Source organism: Mustela lutreola, chromosome 8, assembly GCF_030435805.1.
Source record: "Mustela lutreola isolate mMusLut2 chromosome 8, mMusLut2.pri, whole genome shotgun sequence".
In the NCBI taxonomy this organism is placed as follows: domain Eukaryota; kingdom Metazoa; phylum Chordata; class Mammalia; order Carnivora; family Mustelidae; genus Mustela; species Mustela lutreola.
Window position 1 is genome coordinate 131,312,921 of NC_081297.1, and position 22,931 is coordinate 131,335,851.

At 36.0% G+C, this 22,931-nt stretch overlaps 1 protein-coding gene across 5 annotated transcripts in view; it reads left to right on the top strand.

Annotated features, from left to right (window-relative positions):
- The window catches only part of ANO4 (anoctamin 4), a 469,407-nt gene that overhangs the window by 218,068 nt on the left and 228,408 nt on the right, over positions 1 to 22,931 (top strand). For 4 of the 5 annotated variants that reach the window (XM_059186643.1, XM_059186644.1, XM_059186648.1 and 1 more), the window contains 2 exons: positions 63 to 254; positions 19,302 to 19,406. In XM_059186643.1, coding sequence (XP_059042626.1) covers positions 63 to 254; positions 19,302 to 19,406 — 297 coding nt within the window. The remainder of the gene's footprint in view (positions 1 to 62; positions 255 to 19,301; positions 19,407 to 22,931) is intronic. The other variant, XM_059186645.1, reaches the window with a different exon arrangement.

A 22,931-nucleotide genomic window follows, 5' to 3' on the forward strand; every position in this document is an offset into this window, starting at 1 on the left:
TTGGTATTTTAACCATTCAGAACTGACTTTTTAGATAATAATGGTGCTATTTCTCATTCCAGGTTTAAGTTTATCTATTCATGGGGCTGAAAAGCATTTGCAAATCCATCAACGGCGAAGTGTGGCAAGACGCCCAGGGTCACATCGCCTGCCTGTGGTCAGGCATTCCTCACTTCCACCAGGCAGGAGGTCAATAAATATGGAGGCAAGCTCTTCTGGAATCACTAATGGGAAAACCAAAGTCTTCCACCCAGGTAATGCGTGGTAAATATTCAACAGAGACCCATTTTAGTAGCAACGTAGTACTGTCAACATTATATTTTTATTACAGTTAAACTTACTTTTTATTTTTTATGTTTATTTTTTTAAACTTGTCTTTTAGAGTCTTGTTTATTTCCCTCCTCTTTTCCCTTTGGTCAGTGGTAAATATCTCCAAGACCAATAAGAAGAGAAAGAGCTCAGTGTGTCAGAAAAAGGTTAAGACTATATTCTACCTACCTAGTGGAATCTAAGTGAAAATCTGAGTGAGTAAACTCTTACTCAGTTCAGAAAAGCTTACTGTATAATACAATAAAATAGAAATTTGGCCATTTTCTTGATAATTTGCTCTAAGATAGTCCAGGTAAAAATTCAAGCTAAAAATGCCCACTTCAAAGCCTACATTACCTGACTTGCCTTGGCTATATTGTCTGGAGATTAGGAGAGAAGACTGGAGTTATATTGAGCTTCAAGGCTCTGGAAAACATCTGTGATTTCTTAAAAATATTAAATGAGTCTATGTTAAAATAGGTAATCTCAACTAAAAGGTTTTATTTGCTTGTTTATATGAGAAGCTCATCTAAGCTTTCACTCATTCATTCATTCATTCAGCAGATTTTTTGAGTGCCTTCTATATGCCAGGCATTATTTTGGGTATTGAGAAAACATCAGTGAATAAGGCAACATTTCTGCCCATCTGATTCATAGAAACACTGAACTGTGAGGCAGTTCAGAAGTCCTTTAGTGTAACTGTCACCTGATCCTGATTCCTCTGAGTTATGTACTGGCTGGTGGCTACCCAACCCCAACTAAAGCCAAACCTCCATCTCTAGATCTATCACACCATCTCTCTCTCAACTGATAACCTTGTTTCCTAACCTCACTGAGCTACTCCTGGGCCACTGGGCATGAATTACTGCATATTCCTTACCCTCCTTCTCCAAATCTGCTTACTTTCATCCTTCTTCTCTTTCCTCCAGTTTTCAGAAAGTGCAGGTCCTCCCACTGTCCTTGCTCAAGCCTTCACCTGTGGTCTTGGCCACAGCTCCTCTCTTGAGCCTCACTCAGGAGAATGTGTACCCTCATTCTTGTCTTTTCTCCCTCCCTTGCTTTTGACTTAAGAAAACTTAAAAGTTTCTCCCATTCTAATCATTTTTATTTGAAATTGATCTTTTCTCTCTTCTGCCATGTTTTCTTCTGTAAAAGAATAATCTACTCCTGTTTTCTCTTTTCTCTCACTTCCCAGCCATTCTTGAACCTAATACAATCTAGTTTCTGGATTCTCCACTCTAGCACAGCTGTCTTGTGGTCCTTTGTAACCTTTTATCACAGAATACTGAGTGGCAGACTCTTCTGATGCACCAGATCAGGGTGGACCACCACTTCTTCCCAACACTGTTCCCTGGTTTCCATGATGACCTTCTTTCTTGGTTCTCCTCTTACTTTTCTCACAGGTAACTTGGATGGTTTCCCAACCACCAGTATCTCTCTCTTCCCCTTGCTTCCTATCCCATTATATCCTTTATATCAAATCCAGAAATATTTGTCTCAACCCTAATCGTGTCATTCACCTTGCTGATCCTACTGATTTTGAGGTAAAGTTCAAACCTCTAAGCATGTTAAAAACAAATGCCTTTTTTGTTCTAGCTCTACTACATCTCATCCTTTAGTTTTGCCACCTTCTGCCTTTACTTTATATTCTAGTATATCAGTCCCGGTTCAACCAAAAAAGCAGAACCCGTAGAAGATGGATATTTAGAGATTTTTATAATAAGATTTTGGCTTCCATAATTGGGAAGGCTATGTAGGCAAGTCTGAAATCCATAGAGCGGGCCCTTATGAATGGCATTCTGGAACTTTTGGGCACAGATGAAGCTTCTGTCTGTAGGAGAAATTTCTTCAGAGAAGCCTCAGCTCTGCTTTTGAGACCTTTCAATTGGTTGAATCAGTCCTACCCAGATTATTTAGGACAATCTCTCTTACTGAAAGAAACTAGCTATGTACTTTAATTATGTTTAGAAAACACCTTCACACCAACACCTAGATTAGTGTTCATTGAGTAACTGGGGACTGTAGTCTCTCCAGGTAGTCATATCAACCAGACCATCACATCGAATCAGACTGACTTTCTTTCAGCTCTCCATCACATGACGCTATTCCACGTCTCCAACCTTTGTTCATGCTGTTCTCTTTAGGGTGCCCTGTCTTTGTTCCATTATCTTTTAACATTTTGAAATTATCTGTGTATCTCTCCACTATAAGGTATTCAAGGGCAGAGATTCTGGATTATATATCTTTGTCCTTTCAATAAATATTTGTAGGGTAGAATTGAACTGAGTGTCCATTACTTATTTACCAGACTGTTACAGTAGTTTTATTGTACATTTTCCCAGATTTATTGGGATATCATTGACACATTACAATTGTTTTATAATTGTTCTACCTGACTTTCTATCAACAAATGTTTATTGGAAGCCTATTAAGTTACCAGGTACTCTTCAAGTATTTGGGATACATCAGTGAGTGAGGTGAGGGATGAGTCTGTAGTTTGAGGAACAGCACAGAGACCCCTGAGCCTAGAATGAGGGGAAACACCAGCCTAGATAGGTCAGATAGAGCAGGGCCTTGTAGGCCACTATAAGGACTCAGAGCTCTTTGCAAAATGAGAGTTCTTAAAGGTTTTTGAGCAGAAGAATCCCATGCTCTCACTTAGTTGTTTTTTTTTTTTCCTAAATTTACTTATTTATTCAGGAGAGAGAAAAAGAGAGCATGAGAGTATGTGAGGGTCGGGGGAGGGACAGAGGAAGAAGAGAAGGGGAGAGAATTCTCAAGCGGATCTCCCACTGAGTGCAGAGCTTGATGCAGGGCTTGATGCTAGGATCCTGAGATCATGACCTGAGTCAAAATCAAGAGCAGGATGCGTAACTGATTGAGCCACCCCGGTGCCCTGATGTGACATATTTTAAGAGGCCCACAGTTGCAGCTGTGTGAAAATACACCATAGATGGAGAGGGTAAAAGGAGAAAGGTCAGATAGGAGACCATCATTACAGTCTGGTAAAAGGGAAAGTGGTAACCCTAACTAGGTGTGGGAGAAATGGTATTAAGAATTTGGATTCTGGAAGTATTTTAAAGTTGGACCATCAGGATTTCACAGTGGATCAGATGTGGGGTAAGAGAGAAAAGAGAGCTAGAGATGGCTCTAAGGTGTTTGGCCTGAATAAATTAGATTGGTATCAACTGAAATGGAGAAGGCTGCAGGTTAAGTAGATTCAGTGGATTTTAGGGAGGAGGAGGGAAAAGATGAGAAGACCAATTGTAGACATGATAATATTGAGAACTAATGAGTTCATATGGGTCAGTGGAATAAGCATGTCTGGAGTTTGAGAGATTGATCTGGGAAGGGGAAATAAAATCAACTTTTGTTGACATATAAATGGTCTTTAAAGTCATATGATGAAAAGAGATGACTGAAGGAAGAAGTAAAGATGGAGAAGGGGAGAGGATGAAGGACTAGAATCTGGGTGACTCTAACAGTAAAGGTAGGAGAGAATGAAGACCAAGAACAAATGACTGTTAAGGATGTAAAGAAACTAGAAATTACATGTTTTGGAAGTAAAGAAAGTTTATCAAGAAGAGAGGAGTGGGGGCACCTGGGTGGCTCAGTAGGTTAAGCCTCTACCTCCAGCTCAGGTCATGATCTCAGGGTCCTGGGATGGAGCCCCACATCAGGCTTTCTGCTCAATGGGGATCCTGCTTGCCCCTCTCTCTCTGCCTGCCTCTCCCCCTACTCTCTCACTGTCAAATAAATAAACAAAATCTTAAAAAAAAAAAAAGAAGAAGAGAGGAGTGATTATATAGGTTAAATGTTGCTGAAACTCAAGTAAGATGAGAGATAAGAGTTGGCCATTGATTTTAGTAAAGTGGCAATCAATGATGACTTTGATAAGAACAGTTTTGGTGAAGTGGTGGGGATGAAACCCTAATTAAAGTGAGTTAAGTGGAGCCTGGGTGGCTCAGTCCTTACATCTGCCTTCAGCTCAGGTCATGATCCCAGGGTCCTGGAATTGAGCCCCACATCAAGCTCAACATCAGGCTCCCTGCTCAGTGGGAAGCCTGCTTCTCCCTCTCCCTTTCCCTTGCTTGTGTTCCCTCTCTCGCTGTGTCTCTCTCTGTCAAGTAAAATAAATAAAATCTTTTAAAATAAATAAATAAAGTGGGTTTAAGAGAAAATGGAAGGACATGAATTAGATATTGTGACTATTGATGACTTTTTAAAAGCAGTCTTGCTGTGCAGGCTCGTGAAGAAATAAGGCCTGGGCTGAAGATGAAGTAGTCAAGAGAGCATTTTGTTTTTTTCAAAATAGCACATCTCAGCATAATTTATGATGTTCAGGAGAGGGGAGAATTCATGATGTGGGTGTCAGTGAGAAATGAGAGTTATACACAATAGAATTATGAATAATTTATCCATGATAACAGATGGGAAGGGAGAGTGTGTGTGGCTGTTGGCAGTGCAATGAGGGTCTAAAAGGTTCTTCCCTATTCTATCAGTTTTATCTGTAATGTGGGAGGCAAGATCATCACTGAGAATGAGAATGAAATCTTGTTCAGAGAGGGAGGGAGAGGGAGATGTTATAAAGATAGGTTGTACGGATGGGGGAAATAAGATTGACAGCCAGCCTACATTAAAGGACTATTTGAAATTCATGGTCATGAAATTAGGACAAGTCATCATGGTTGTGTGTTTTTCTTTAACTCTGTTTAGGTATATGCATGAAGACATAGAATAGATGTACAGTTATATGTAGTCAGGGTTGTGATTTTTGCCAAGGAAGTAGGAAAAGAGAGAGAGAATCAAAGGTGTATGAGAGGGAATTATGACAATTGGTTATGTGATTCAAATGTGATAAAGAGGAGAGTGAAACCAATAAGGGAATGAGGGGGTAGTGGGAAGTTGAGAGAATCGGTTGAAGGTTCCAGATGGGTTGAAAGCATGTCAGGTTAGGGTAGGGTAGGGAGAAGTAGAGCTAGAATATTAAGAGGTGGTTGTAAAAGAGTGAGTGAAATGACTGGCACTGATATTATGGAGGATTTTGATTATTATTAGTAATGACAAGATCGATACTAGGATATGAAATGAATGGCTGTAATAGAGTGGAAGGCAAGATCATTGGAGGAAAGAATTCTCAGGGACTGAAAGGCCAGGGTTTGGGAAAGATCATCTATATAGATACTGAAACTGTCAAAGATTGAATAGTATTTAGAAGAGGAATAATAAACCATGACTTGAGCTCATCCAGAAATGAGGGAGCATGACTTGAAAGTGATATAACAACCTGAGATTCAATACTAGGGATGTTTAGAGAATAGGGAAAATTGGTGGTCTGAAGGTGTTATTAATATTCAAGGAAGATACCTCTTCCTCTCCAGGTCCATTGGTGTTAGGACTATAGGAGAAAAAATAGTACCATAGGAAAGAGCCACAGGGAAGCAGTGACTTCTGGAAGAGTCAGGCTTTGATAAGAGCAAGATGATGAGAAAAGTCTGAGAAAGACTGATGATGGGAGGAGAATTGTGGAGGGTCCAGTGGAAGAGATTTAGATGCGGGAGAATTGCATTCAACAGCTTTCTTTAATTATTTTTCTGAACCATCCCAAAATTTTCCTCCAAAGATCATTAATATTATCCCTCCTCTACTTAATAATCTTTATGGCTGTCCAAAAGAAAGTGCAACCTTATGAGTCCAGTTTCTCAGGCCCTCTACAGTGTAACCTCTCCCCTTTTTTTCCTGGCTTATCCTTATACCCCAGTCTCCCTTATTCTACTTTAACCACCTATGGCTCTTCATTATTTCTCAAATAAGCTCCTTCCACTTTTGGAAATGCTTCTTCCCCCAGTAAATCTCTACTTAGCCCTTCTCATTCCACAAAATGTAAACCAGTTCCATATCCTCTCAAAAGCCTTCCTAGATCTCATTGGTCAGAAAGCCCACTTTCTAGTACTTCTACAGAATTCAGAAGCCTTATCAAGTCCATGCTTTTTTATATTTCATAGTTCTCCTGGAAGTCAGGAACTGTATTCAATTTTTCTTTGTATTCTCCATCTCCACTAACCCCATGCTTTATTCAGAGAAAGTTTACTAAATGATTATTTGCTGTTTGTCGAAATCTATTCCACCCACTGCATACAGGTTTGCATACTGAAGTTACACAGGCTAAATCTAGTTCCTTCAAGTGATGTTCCTTTAAAAACTCATCTTGAGCTATTTCCCAACTGAAACATTTCCTTAAGTGTCTTCAATGCTTCCTTCAATGATATGGTATTCAGATTGTTTACCATCCTACTCACTCTACTATTAGAAACCATCTTATTTCAATTACTGCCTCTTTGACTATACAGTGCCCAGAATTACATAGAGTATTTTGTTTATGTGTGACCCAGGTAGAGTCAGTCAATGTTTAGTTGACATCCTATGCTGAAATAAATATAATAAAAATTTGAAGAAATATTTAAGTATTTGCTAATGGTATAATGTCAGTGTGAGATAATTTAGCAGATCTCAAGTAACTGATCTCACATTAAAAATATCACTATGGGGCGCCTGGGTGGCTCAGTGGGTTGGGCCGCTGCCTTCGGCTCGGGTCATGATCTCAGGGTCCTGGGATCGAGTCCCGCATCGGGCTCTCTGCTCAGCGGGGAGCCTGCTTCCCCCTCTCTCTCTCTGCCTGCTTCTCTATCTACTTGTGATTTCTCTCTGTCAAATAAATAAATAAAATCTTTAAAAAAAAAAAAAAATATCACTATGTTTATCCATACTTTCATCATAGATATTGAAACCTACTTGCATTGGGTAATGGTAGAAAATATAAATAAAGCCAATTCTTTAGCAATGAATTATAATTAAAATTATTTTAAATTATAATTAAAAACCTGTTTTTAAATATATATATATTTAAAACTATTCTGCAAGTTAGATGTAACTTCAGATACAACCTTTTATTTTTAGTATACTTACACTAATGCATCATAGCTCTCTGTTGGGAGATTATACAAGAGCTCTCAAACTTATTTGTAGTGAGTCATAGATTTTAGAAGCATCATGAACATTTTAGTAATATTAAGGCCTATTACGTGATCATCATCTTTTTACAAAGTTAATAATCCCAGTTCTCAAAGTGCTCTCTAAAAGCTCACTCAGACTGGTTGTGGAGTACAAAAAGGAAAAAATAAAGAGTCTCGTTGATCTTCAATGCTATCATCCCTGAACAATTTCAATTCATTTATTCCCCTTTGAGTTTACCAAAATTTCTGAGTTCCTACTATGTACAAACAAACATTTATTTGGAAGATAACTTGTTGGGACTGGAATGGTGTAGAACTCTATTACACATGGACCTTAGGAGGCTTACAGTCATGTCCAGAGAGAAATCAGCCTGGGTTCTTTGGTTATAAACAACTGAAACTAATTATTTAATCCAAGCAAAGAATGAATTTAAATCTGGAGGATATGTATGGAAATGGATGGAAACAGCCTTGGAAAAGGAAGAGAAACCAATAAATGAATTATTTGATTATCTGGAATAAATAAACCATTTGTTTTAGTTTTGCATTATTTGGCTGAAGTTTTGAAGACTTGGGAAAGCCAGTCTTACTGGCCGTGCACCTTTCCCTTGGCTGAGGTGGTGATGAAAGAAAGGATGGTGAAGGAGACTTCTCCAGCTGTTATAATAGGATTGTAGGACCACCTGGGCTACATATTGTAAGGGAAAGACACTGCCCCAAAAGTAGAGGGGATGTTAGAAAAGAGAAATGAATATACAAGAATGTCCACTACAAGGACCTCTATGTAACCTGCTGTATTAGAAGCCAAACTGTTTTAAGGGCTGGAACAAAGATAAAAATAAATCAATGGGAATATTCTTAGTGAGAAAAATTTAAGAATTCATAAGGTGTAAAGTCTACAAATTGGACTTTGAAGTCAACTAGAATATCAACAGGAGAATGGAGGGATGGCCATTCATATGTAGGAGAGTTATTGTTCTAATAACAGAGAATGTATTGTGCTGTTTATTAATGTAGACTTCGTTAGAGATTTTTGAACCCAGATATGTTAACTGATAGCTATGCAGACTTAGGCAACTGACTTAATTTCTGTAAATCTCAGTTTTCTGACCAGCAAAATGAGGATATTAATACCTATTTCATAGTGTTAGAGTTGCCAGCTGAAATACAGAGTTCATAGTTAAATTTCAAATAAACAGCAAATGCTTTTGGTGTATTTCTTGATACTACATGGGGCACCTTATAATAAAAAATTACTAGTTATTTATTTGAAATTCAAGTTTAACTGGGTACTTGTATTTTTATGTCCTATAGCTGGCAACTCTATATAACAGTGTTAGGACAAGTTAATAAATGTAAAATGCTCAATATGATCCTTGTCACGTAGTAAGTGCTCAGTAATAAATAGTAGTGATTACTTTTGTTTTCATCATCACAGACAAAATTCAGAAGCCTGAAAGTGAATGTGTCACAGGACATTTTCTGGCTCAGTCACTGTACCATAGAGCGGTTTTTCAACTTGGGCTAGAATGAATATTCTCATTGTGCTATACAACACAGGAGCTGTTTACCTTTGTCTTGTATATGTGTGGTTTTGTTTTTCTTCTGATTGTTTCAGATTATTTCTCTCGTGTGTTGATTTCAATTTGACCTTATCTTTTAGCCACTCATAATTAACAAATATTATTTTCTATTCCCTTTTATAGGCCAATAATAGAAGTATTAAATGGTACCAAGCTTGGGACTATAATTTAAGGATCAAGAGCAGAGTAAACTGAAGTATTGACTGCAATGTTTTTAATTTGAAACTGTAAAACTTTGTGGGTATAGATCACATTATCCCAGTTTAATGACTATGCCGCATAAAATAGAATTAGAAGCTTTCTGCAATCTTAAATACTTCTTCTATTGCTTTTCCTTTATCTGTTAGGCCTATCATATAGTCCCAGAGGAATATCATAAATCCCAGAATTTGTCCATTATTCTCTTTTAGAGTTTGTAAAATGGCGTTTTTACTGATATGTTTAATGGTTTTCCCAAGTAATTTCTGACACAATTCCTTTTTTCTTTTAATTTAAAACCTGAGCAGTCCTTTAAGCCTGATTATCATATATATATTATATATATATATATATATATATATGTAATATATGTATGTATGTGTGTGTGTGTGTGTATGGTATCTAAATGCTGGGACAAGTTGATTTCACACAAGAGACACTTTAGGATTTTGTAGTTCTGTCTGTATACGGAGGTGTTAAGTGTTTGATAGAAATAAAATTATAGCTACAATTTATTAATTACCATATTCTCAATCTCAAGAACTGTTAAGCTGCTTGCATCATTCCTTATCTCATTTAATTTCCCTAATATTCTCATGCAGTTATCCTTATTTTTCTGACTGGGGAAACTAAGGCACAGAGATGGTTAAATAACTTGTCCAAAGATGTATATCCGGTAAATGGCAGAAGCAAGATTCCACATGAGTTAGTCTGATTCCCTTGTTCAATGTGCTGATGTTACCTTCTTCTTTAAATGATGTGGTGGCAATATATTTCTAGCAAGTTAGTATAACAAAGCCTTGGAAAACTTAAATTACAAGTCCTGTAATAGTTCGTACCTTAGCATAAGAAGACTGTACTGAAGAAGGGATCAGTAAGATTCCATTGGAAAGTGATGATCCACTTTGTAGCTTTCTTTTTTGTTCTACTCTGCATTAGGCCTTCATTTATTTATTTACTTATTTATCCTCCCTTTTTCTGGTTCCAATTCTGGTTCTGATTATAGAACACATTCCCATTTCCCTGAGTTTTAACAATTACTTTCTGGCCCTTATGTCAAGCTCTGATCTCAAATTAGGGAACAGATTGAACTCAGCAAGTGGCTTTCATGTTCTCTTTCACCCCTTAAATGGCAGTACCAAGTACCAGGTGCTATGCGGAAAGGGACAGGGAAAGACAAGGAGCAAGTAAGGAGAGATTTTTTTTTTTTTTAAGCCAAGAAAGACTTGTGTTTTTCCTAAGAAGCCAAATGAATGTTGACTTACCTCTAGTTCTGCCAAAATGAGAGTGGAGATTCAACTCGTTCTTTAGGGAAAGAGTAAGGAAAAAGCAAATGGATGGCTATTCTTTACCACAGTAAGGATTATAATACAGCCACCTCACATTAAATGATGCTTCATTGTTTCCAAAGGGCTTTCACAAATATTTCTCCTACATCTCATTTAGTTCTTCCAGCAGCCCATGAGATGGAATTATTCCTATTTTACTGTGGCTCAGGAATTATTCCTATTTTACTGTGCCCAAATGTATAAAATTAGTAATTGGTGTACCCTAAGACCTATGTCTTTAATTTCTTATGAGTGGGTTTGTGTTTTTTTTTTTTTTCAGCTATGCCCTTTACCCCCCCTTGAAGATGAAAATTAGTTGAGTGTGAAATTTTAATGTTTTTCTCATCACTTTATCTGGAAACAAACATTGAGAATTGTGGCTGAAATTTCTTTACTGAACCTAAAGAACCTGGCTACTCTTCCTGAATAGATCTGAAGCTGGGTAAAATTACATGTTTGTTTTATCTGTGAAGTGGGTTTTTCATGTGACTGGAAGATAAGATCTTTCACATGGCTTTGAAATTATGTGGTAAAAAAACTGTAAGAGTTACTTTGGGCTTCTCTTTCATTTCTCGTTGCGTTGAAGGTAAATGAGGTATCTTTCTTTCACAACAGTCAATGGTATGATTTGGAAATAACCCTAATCATCCTTCATTTTAATCTCTTCTGCTTTAAGTATTTTTTTTTTTTTAATGTGTGATGTGAGTTTAGTAAATATGGGGTGCTTAGGAAAACAAGCTATTTTGGGCTTTGTTATCTGTGTTCCTTGCTCTCACTTGCTGAGTAACAAAATTGTGTTTGCTAAAAATATGTGCCAGATTCTTTCCTTAGATATTTACATTTTCCTTTCTCTTTGCTGAGGGACATATGCACATCTTTTGACTTATATCATGCATGTAGAGAGAATTTTCTGAGGTATCTTTTCACAACCATTTGAACACACGAAATGAAGAAAGTTGAAGAAAAGCCAGCTACAAGGAAAGCCAAATGACTAATTTCTGGAACAAGGATTGTATTTTGTGGAACATAAAAATCTATCTTCTGCCCAAGGTTACTTCAAAAATTTTATATTTAAGAAGGAGAGATTTAAATTATAATTTAGCTCAAGACCATACAAATATAACTAGTGACCTTACCCCAACCTAAGCCCTTAATTGTGGTATTTAATAATAAACTTCTACTATGCTTAATTTCCTCAGTTAGAGGTGAGAGTCATGTACAAAATGGACAGAATCTTAGCTCTTATGAGACTTGTTGTCTTTTAAGGCTATGCTCTCATACATTCATCTCAAGTTCTTCTGTAGATTTATTGTGCAATTTAAGAAAATAAGCAACATTATAGTAATGCTGAAGGTCTCATGGTTTCTATTCTGCAACCTCTCCTAAAGTCCTGAGGATTTTTCCTTCCCTTCTTGTATAAGAACACATTTCATCATAGCAACAGAACTCAGTGGCTAGGAGATAGGAGGACACCCCCCCCCCGCCCTTTTGCCCCCCACCCGCCATGGAGCCCTTTCTATAGGACTCCCAGATCCTTCCTGCCCTTTGGAGCTTTGCAGCTCTGATTTCTAAGCCCTCTTTGGAACATCTAGAGCAAGGATGCCCTATAATTTAGGAGACACTGTTTACCAATCCTGAGAAACATGAAAACAATTTTGTTGAAAGTCAGCCATTACTGGCTCAAGTATTAGAATTATTCTTTCCATTTTAAACCTGAAAAGCATCTATCTGCTATTAGCCAAATGTGGCTCTCTGTCAGGACCCAGTCCAGAATTAAGTCCTTAGATCTGCTCAGTGTTAATCATTTTGGAAAAAATATCTAGCTTTTATAGTGACTGGTGTCAGTGAATCTGTCTGTTTATTCCTTCTAATACAATGCTGGGCTTTCTTTTGTAAGACAATGATCTTGAAATATCACTAGATTTATAGTTATACAACACTAATATGAAAGAGTGATTCATGTATCTTTTTACAATAGCATTTATGAAGCATCCTCTCTTGCGAAGCCTTTTTAGCTTACAGCATGCTAGATAGATTATTGGTAAGCAATATAAATGAAATTAAGAAACAGAGATAGAAAATTTTTCTAGAACTGGTGGAATATCCCACATGTGAATCTAGGGTTTCCAATTTCAGATCCTTCAGAAGAACTGAATTTATTTTCTTCCTTCTTAAAAGATATATCTTGAGCATTGTCTGATGCAGGGAAAGTTTGTAAAGAAGACAGAACGTACCTCCCCCCCTTCTTAATATTGTGCTTCATCTTAACACTGTCATAAAAACACTGAATTCACTACAGGGAATTGAAAACAAACTCTCAATTACAAGAATGTTGGTTTTTTTGCAGCCTATTAAGTCCAAAAATATTCATGTGAGGATTTATTTTAGATTTTGTTATCATGTTTTGATATATCACTATTTCCTATTCTGTAAAAATGTTGCATTTGATAATTTGTATTAAAAATACCTCTTGGGACAGGAAATACCAATTTTTATTTGCAGAGTATAAATAGAATGTAGATAGATGCTCAGATCAAGCATCATTCATTATGAGGAAATCATAGAAAATATCATTGTCCCTTTTAGCCCACTTTACAGAGTTCCCCATCTTGTATGTTGTATGGCAAAGGTAAGATTTAACTTATCACACTTCTCTTTATTTCTGTTTCAACATGAAATAATTATTTCAAGTCTAATTAGAGGTTTTTAATGCATTTTTAAATTTAATCCAGACCCTAAACTTGGAATTGGCCATCATTTTTCAGAGAACAGAATTTGTCATTATAAAATTAGACAGTTGAGACATAGAAAATAGATCATCAAAAAAAAAAGGAAAAAGAAAATAGATCATCACTTGATGATCTAACACTATGAACCATATTTGCATGCATGTAAACAATTGTCAATAATTTTTTAGAGCTTCTCAAAAATTTCCTCCTTTCCATTTTATAAATGAGAAAAATAAGGCTCATTATTTAATGGCTCAGGTCAATGTAGTATCAAAATCTGCTTTTCTAGACCATTATGTATAAATTTGCAAATATAGGATCTATTTATATTTGAACAAGATATTGAATTTAAAGTCATTTAGAGTTATTGAACTGAGACAATATAACAGAATAACTAAGAATAATGATTGGATGGGTGGGTGGAGGGCAAGAGGAAGTGGCAGTCTATCATATAACTTATATTGTCTGGTATCATAGCAGGAAGTAATAAGTAATATATAAAATTGATCAAGATACAATGGCATACCCACATGGAAATAGCTAAAGAAGTAAAAACAAACTCTTGAGAGTATTGATGCTAAAGGAATGGGTTTGGGGTTAAGAAGGGGGTAAGGTTGACAACTGTTGACTTTCATTATAAGATTTAAGATGTTGGTACCTTAGCCTTTTCTTTATTACTTGACAGGATTTGAGAAGAGTTCACAAAAAAGTGTTTGATTTAGAACATGTCTCTCACAGTTATCTATAGATAACCTATCAAGAAGTCTTAAAATTATGTACAATGAAAGAAAACTGGGATGTTTTCTCAGTCTGTTTCCACTGTTACTAGTAATATAAAATTGCAGTGTAAGAACTTTAATTGAGAAATTAATATGTTCAAGGCATTGATCTAGATTCTGTAGGAGATAAAAAGGTAGATGCAGTTTGGTCCCAGGCCTCCATCATGTTATAGTTTAGTTGAGGGTGCTAGAGATTTAGAAGAAAATCTAGATGGGGAGAGATAAGAGCTCACATGTTATCTGTGTCTACTCCATACTGTGCCAAATACTTTACTACCTGATTTTTGATGGAAAACATGTACCATAGAAAAGATAAAATATAAGTAGCTATAGAAGTTCAAAATAGAAATATAGGAAATGGTGTTTGCTTGTTAGGGTCAAGAAATGCTTCCTAAAGCAGAGCATTTAGGAAGGGCCTTAAAAGTAGAAAGGGAGGAGAAGGGAATTGGGGGAAATCGGAAGGGGAGGTGAACCATGAGAGACTATGGACTCTGAAAAACAATCTGAGGGTTTTGAAGGGGCAGGGGGTGGGAGGTCGGGGTACCAGGTGGTGGGTATTATAGAGGGCACAGATCGCATGGAGCACTGGGTGTGGTGCAAAAATAATGAATACTGTTATGCTGAAAAAAAAAAAGTAGAAAAGGATTTCTATGGGCAGAGATGGAATGGGAGAGGTATTGACATATGTGTTAATTGAGACTCCTATTTAGAATTTTTTTTCTTTTTTTGATTCCTTTTGTATATAAGCATTTAGCTAAATCCATGTAAACTAGTTCTAAATCTAAAATGAATTTTTAACATTTTTTTTTTGCTCAGCTGAAAATCTTTTATTAAATGTAAGCACTGTTATTATGGTTCCTTTTTATTAGAACTACTTTCAACTTGACTCACACAACAGAATCACAATTAAGATTTGAGTATAATCATTCAATCAAGTGTGAGAAAAGCTCAAGGTGGATTTGGATCACATGAATTTTGTGGCTATTTTTGATTTTTAAAATTGTTCATTATGTTCTCCACATGGTCAGGAATCTTTTTAAAGTTTCCCCTCTTTAATATAACTTATTGGTTTAGTTTCCTTGGGATTACATTTGGTTGCATGCCAATGACTGAGGCCCAGTGGTGTTATATTTTATTTTAAAACTTCATCATTTTGAAACCATGACATTTTCACCATCTTGCCTCTGAAAAAGAGCTTTGTGTTTTGACTCAAAGTCAGAGGCATCTCTGACTGTAGAAAGAGCTTTGATTCTTTACTTTTTAGAGATCACATCAAAAATGTAGGACTAACAATAAACAAATATCAGAAGTTCAAAATAGACATAGAACTTTCTGTATTGAAGTGTTTTGTCTTGTTCACTGGGCAGTGTGCGCTAAAGGTAAAGATTGTCACCTTGAAGGATTCATTTGAAAATGTCCTTGAACAAGTGATCACTTTCTATTTAGAAAAGTTTACAAAAGTCCTTGTTTTATAACATCCTTTACTTTGTCATGTTGGACTTTAATGAATGACTTCCTGCCAGAAGTTCCAGACCCTTATATTACAATTTAAAGTGTATTTTATATTTCTTTGAGAGCAGAGGAAGGAAAATACCTTTTGTTTTAGGGATTCTAAATGTGATCTTACAATTTACCATAAAGAGAATGTTGCATCCCGCAATTTGGAGCTATTTAAATTACATATTTTAAGAATTAATTTATTCATTAATTTACATTTAAGAATTTAGAAAATTATATGTTAGATTTTATGTTAGATTGGTCCCTTATTAGCAACTGTAGTCTTTAAGTCTTGAATCCTGAACTCTCGATATTTAATGTTCTCCAGCAAGTGTAGTCTTTAAGTTTTGAATCCTGAACTCTCGATATTTAATGTTCTCCACAGTCTGAATTTAATGACTTCAAAATTACAAAAATATTTTGTTTAGTGTTAAAAAAATAGAGAAGATAAAGAATTAAACAAAATATATGAATGTTTTACAGGTGAGAGATAGCTTCTTTGCCCATTTGGACTATTTCTTACTGCCTTTTTTTCTAGTATATAAGGATAATTTTTTTAAATTTATTTTTTATTTTCAGCATAACAGTATTCATTATTTTTGCACCACACCCAGTGCTCCATGCAATCCGTGCCCTCTATAATACCCACCACCTGGTTCCCCCAACCTCCCACCCCCCGCCCCTTCAGAACCCTCAGATTGTTTTTCAGAGTTCATAGTCTCTCATGGTTTACTTCCCCTTCCAATTTCCCTCCACTCCCTTCTCCTCTCTAACTCCCCAAGTCCTCCATGCTATTTGTTATGCTCCACAAATAAGTGAAATCATATGATAATTGACTCTCTCTGCTTGACTTATTTCACTCAGCATAATCTCTTCCAGTCCCATCTATGTAGATACAAAAGTTGGGTATTCATCCTTTCTGATGGAGGCATAATACTCCATAGTGTATATGGACCACATCTTCCTTATCCATTCATCCATTGAAGGGCATCTTGGTTCTTTCCACAGTTTGACGGTCGTGGCTATTGCTGCTGCTATAAACACTGGGGTACAGATGGCCCTTCTTTTCACGACATCTGTATCTTTGGGGTAAATACCCAGGAGTGCAATGGCAGGGTCATAGGGAAGTTCTATTTTTTAATTTCTTGAGGAATCTCCACACTTTTCTCCAAAGAGGCTGCACGAACTTGCATTCTCCACATCCCCTCCAACACATGTTGTTTCCTGTCTTGCTAATTTTGGCCATTCTAACTGGTGTAAGGTGATATCTCAATGTAGTTTTAATTTGAATCTCAATAAATCCATTTATCTCTATCCCTGTATCCATTTTCCTTACATTTTCTTGAGATCTTAAGCATTAAATATTCTTTAAAAACAGACTTTAATGGCCTGAATGCCTCTTTTATGTTGTTTTTTTGGTGACTTTCATACTTCTATACTGTTCTCAAACCAAAATAATTACTAAAAAATTGTGGAATTTTGGTTATTAGAAACTATAGCTATTAGTCAAAACTACTTCTACATGAATTTATGAGCTCCTGACTAAGACAAAAAAGATAAACAAGTTGGGCTTCTGTTTATTAGCCTCTTTAGCAAGTCATTTGTTTTTTAGTTTATGTAATGGTATTTGTCATGATCTGAAGCACTAGAACATGGGACTATTGGTAAATCCATTTCCCTTAGTCCCAATAGCCTATATTTTTGACTGCTTTGATATGAGGGGTATTCAAGACTGGTAGGAGCATGTGTTGAAGTTGCATCTTGAAAGCTTAGTAGATGTGTGACTTTGGGCAAATTATTCCTTTTCAGTGCACCTTCATTTCAAAGGTAAAGACTAAATGAGATGATAAAGTACATAGCCCAGAGCCAGCCTATAGGCAGTATTGAATATTTATTTTTTGTCATTGTCATTATAAGGCCTTTGATTATTGAGCAGAACAAAGGCAGTTAGCCTTAGCAGAAGTTGAAAAGCAGTAGACTGTCTTTGTACTTATGCACATTAGCTGGCCATTGGGGGAAAAACCAAATAACCCATTTTAATTCCTGTTGAGAAGCTTAGTCTCAACTGTTAACTTCAGTGAGACAACTGCATGCATGCATTTGAGAAGTTCACTATGTCTGCAGTGCTTGACAATGCTTGATAGTCACTGAAATGCATGCTGGTATCCCAAAGAATAGGATTGTGGCTTCCTTCTCATTATTCAGTAGCTAGTTTCTGTATAAATGTCAATGTTCCTTTAATACATTATTATGGATGATAATAGTAGTGGCTTCCACTTACTGAGTGCTGACTATTTAACAGCTAAGAGCTGTTCATGCATTATGTCATTTAGTCTTCATGGCTGTTTTGTGAGACTGTTAATATCACCCCTATTTTTTTTTTATTAACCTATAATGTATTAGTTGTTTCAGGGGTACTGGTCTGTGATTCATCAGTCTTACACAGTTCACAACACTCACCATAGCACGTACCCTCCCCAGTGTCCATAACCCAGCCACACCCAATTCCTCTCCCACCCCCAAACAACTCTCAGTTTGTTTCCTGAGATTAAGAATCTCATACGGTTTGTTTCCCTCCCCAGTCCCATCTTGTTTCATTTTTCCCTCCTTTTCCCCCACGGCCCTCTGTCCTGCCTCTCAAATTCCTCATACCAGATATAATTTTATAGATGAGAAAACCAAGATTTAGAGAGACTCTGTTTCCTAATAATGATTTGAATGCTGGTTTGCAGGACTCTAGAATCTAAGTTTATAGATTTATTTAGAGCTGTATGGCCTTTGTTTCAAAATTATCATGTAGGCTTAGTCATTTGTTCAGCCTTCCTTTGTTGAGGGCCTGCTAGGCACTGTTCTAGGTACTGGGTGATAGCTCTTCTAAAGCGTACCTTCTATTATATTAAGTTACTTCTGTCCACGTCCCTCCTAGAATGAGTGTCCTTATACGATAGTGACTGTGCCATATTCTTTGAGTTTTAGGGTTGTAACTAAAATTTATTCAAGGCTAAGAATAATATCTGGGCTTATGAAATAATTATTTCTACAAAAATATTAGAAGCTTAGGCATGCTCCACTCTATTTATCAGGCTATCTTTTTATTTTAGCACTGGCTTTTTAGCTCTTCGAGACTCCTCAGAGTTAAAGATGTTCTTAGTGATTATTTTAAGAAACATTTAAAGGTTTATTATTATTAGTGATAAAACTACTTTTTGAGGTCTTGGTTTCTTTGACATCTTTAATGTTCTATAGATGTGTGGAACAGCACACACACACACACACACACACAAATTCTTCTTTAGAGCACACCAAAAATACATGAGAAAAATATAGTACAACAGGTTTAATTATATCATAGAAAAAAAAGTATTCTGATAGAATTGAAAAATAAATGATGTAGCAGGAAAGTCCAACTTGAGGGGAAACACGATGTCTATTTTCCTGTATTATCAAGAATATTAAATCCTTTTCTGTGAATGAATCATAATTTTAGAGAAGATGATATGAAGTATTTGTGTTGAATGTCACTTTTTAGCCATATGAAGATGAAAATAATTTTAAACGACCTTGGGTGGAGGCTAACATATATCTTCACCTAGATCAGTAAATACTGTGAAGTGTATGATATTTTAGTAGAGTAATTGCCTTATTTTTTACATTGGAAATACAATTAAACCATTTTGGTCCCATAAGGAGCAAATGGTTGGTAATGTTTCTCATTTTTTTTTTAAGTCCTTTTTCTAAGAGGGAGGATCATTGGTGAATCAGCTGGCTATTTGTGTTAGATTTTGACATTGCTTCTCCTTGGGACCCTAATGCTGGGCTCTCTGATAACCAGTGCAAACTCCATGAATATCTTTCATTTCTCTAGAAGGAGGTGTGGATTTGCAAGGCTACCAGCTGGATATGCAAATACTACCTGACGGCTCAAAGAGTGATGTGGACTTTTCAGAGATTCTTAATGCAATACAAGAAAGTAAGTTTCCCTCAAATTTTAATTTGACCATGAAAGGAGAAACTATTCTAGTACTTGGGAGGGATGATAAAACTAGAAGCCTTAGATGCCAAGTTTAAAGAAAATGAAGGAGATACTGTGTAAAATAATTTTGAGTCCAGAAGAGATGGTTAGTGAAATGCAGGTTTAGTTTGTGAAACTAAGCCACACAGTATTGGGGCCTTTGAAGAGGCCTGATGGTAGAACTGGAGTTCCATATTTAGTATACTATAATACATCGTGAATCACTAGGTACTATAATATTTAGATTCATTAATTAATCATAATCAAATACATTTTCAAGAATACTATTATTAGAATACTATTCCTTTGCTCAGATGTATGAGTAGTAAGAAGTAAATGGTGATGTAGTGGTATCATGAATTTATTCTCCAAAAGTGTGTATTTCAAGTCACTGATGATAGGCTATAACTTGAGAAGTGACCTCTCTCTTCTAAGCATTTTGATTAATTTTAACTCTTCTTACATTACTTTGTTTTATAGATTTTACTAAGAATTTGATCTTAATACATTTACTCAAGTTGTAGATTTAGCATTGAGGATGGATGATGTGGTATCATAGACTAAGTCATTAAAATTTGTGTTTCATTATCAGAGCCCTAATACTAGATAATGATACTCTTTTAAGATCAAATAGTATTCTACAGTGTTGTGCTTAAAGGGATTAGATCTGAAGAGCACTCCAGGAAGAACCACTATAATTTTTTGCTACTTTTTGGTGACATTGCATTTCTATACTAAATTTTTAATGAGAAATTTAAAGTATTTTCATGGCAGTTATCCCCTTTTGTCATCATACTACCCTCCCAACCTTCTGAGATAATTAATACTTCCACTTTATAGGTAGAACTGAGGGTGGAAGAAGTTATGTGCCAGGCTAGTATGATCAAGAATGGAGACCAGCTAGAATGGAGGGTCTCCTACCCTTTATCTAATTCCTTTCTGAATGTGCTCAGTATGGGCTTGAAACACATCAAGCGGAAGGATCCTAAAATTGAAGATGAGGCTGGTTCTAAGAGAAATATTTTTAGTGAGAAAGACAAAAGGACCAGCTATTTGTTCTGCTTGGGCAATCCCTTAATATAAGGTTAATGAATAAAAGAGAAAAAAATTTCCCCAGGAGATTAAAAATCCAATTAATAGACATGGGGGAGAAAATAATTTTTTCATGGAAAGTTATAAAATTCTGTAATTACTTCATCTGATTTGAAAGATGATAGATTATAGAGTGCCGAAAGGATTTTTTTTAATTTTTAATAAGTGATAAAGTTGACTTCTATGCAAGTGCAGATGAACCTAAGGCTTTTTTAGGGCTGCATGAACTTATATCAAAATGACTTAAATGGTTATGAGAGTATTTTTAAATAATTTTTTATTTTTTTAATTAACATATAATGTATTATTAGCCGCAGGGGTTACAGGTCTGTGAATCACCAGGTTTACACACTTCACAGCACATTAAGAGACTATTTTTTTAAAGTAATTTTTATTAGCATATCTTACTAAAGGCAGAGTTGTATATGGTATTGTTTAGAACAGTGAGCTCTTTGTGATCTAATAGAAGCATATAAGTTTGAGTAGTTAATATTTAAGTTTAAAATTAAGAAAAGGGAAATATTCTTTCATGGTTTGTCTCCCACTCTGATATCCCCGCATTCATTTTTCCCTTCCTCCTCCTAATGTCCTCTATGATATACCTTACGCTCCACAAGTAAGTAAAACCATATGATAATTGACTTTCTCTGCTTGACTTATTTCACTCAGCATAATCTCCTCCAGTCCCATCCATGCTGATGCGAAATTTTGGTATTCATCCTTTCCGACGCCTGAGTAATATTCCTTTGTGTATATGGACCACATATTCTTTATCCATTCGTCTGTTGAAGGGCATCTTAGCTCTTTTCACAGTTTGGCAATTGTAGCCATTGCTGCTATGAACATTGGGGTGCATATGGCCCTTTTCACTACATCTGTATCTTTGGGGTAAATACCCAGTAGTGCAATTGCTGGGTCATAGGGTAGCTCTGTTTTTGATTTCTTGAGGAACCTCCACATGGTTTCCAAAGTGACTTCACCAACTTGCATTTCCACCAACAATGTAAGAGCGTTCCCCTTTCTCCATATCATCTCCAACACTTGCCTTGTCAATATTTGCCATTAACTGGTATAAGGTGGTATCACAGTATGGTTTTGATTTGAATTTCCCTGATGGCTAATGATGATGAAAATTTTTTCATGTGTCTGTTAGTCATTTGTATATCTTCTTTAGAGAAGTGTCTGTTCATGTGTTCTGCCCATTTTTTGGACTTATTTGTTTTTTGGGTGTTGAGTTTGAGAAGTTCTTTATAGGTCTTGGATATCAGCCCTTTGTCTATAGTCTCATTTGCAAATATCTTCTCCCATTCTGTGGGTGGCCTCTTTGTTTTGTTGAATATTTCTTTTGCTGTACAGAAGGTTTTTATCTTGATGAAATCCCAAAAGTTCTTTTTTGCCTTTGTTTCCCTTGCCTTTGAAGACGTGCCTAGCAGAAAGTTGTTGTGGCTGAGGTCAGAAACGTTGCTGCCTCTTTTTGCCTCTAGGATTTTGATAGATCCCTATCATACATTTAGGTCTTTTGTCCATTCAGAGTCTATTTTTGTGTATGGTGTAAGGAAATTGTCCAGTTTTAATCTTCTGCATGTGGCTGTCCAATTTTCCTAACATCACTTGTTGAAGAGACTGTTTCTCCATTGGACATTCTTTCCTGCTTTGTCAAAGATTAGTTGACCACAGAGTTGAGGTTCCATATCTGGGTTCTCTATTCTGTTGCATTGATCTATGTGTCTGCCTTTGTACCATGCTGTCTTGGTGATCACAGCTTTGCATTATAGCTTGAAATCGGGCAACATGATGCCCCCATTTTTATTTATTTTTTTCTTTTTCTTTTTCAACATTTTCTTTGTGATTCAGGGTCTTTTCTGCTTCCATACAAATTTTATGATTATTTGTTCCAGCACTTTGAAAAATGCCATTGGTATTTTGATCAGGATGGCTTTGAAAGTATAGATTCTTCTGGGCAGCATAGACATTTTAACAATGTTGATTCTTCCAACCCATGAGCATGGAATGTTTTTCCATCTTTTTGTGTCTTCTTCAATTTTTTTCATGAGCGTTTTGTAGTTCCTAGAGTATAGATCCTATAAAACACTGGGTGTTACATGCAAACAATGAATCATGGATCACTATATCAAAAACTAGTGAAATACTGTGTGGTGACTAACATAATATAATAAAAGGGAAATATATTATTTCACCTTCAAATGCAAATCAACTCTTTTTAGGTTTAAGAATTTTCTAATACTTTGGAACCAATCTGTTTTCTTGTTAAAAAAAAAAATAAGTTTTTTGTTAAGTAGTTTTAGGAAACTGCCTACATGGCTTTGGTCATTTCTGGTAGGAAAGATTTGGGCCATTTATCTACCTTCAGTTTCACCCTAGATTCCAAAT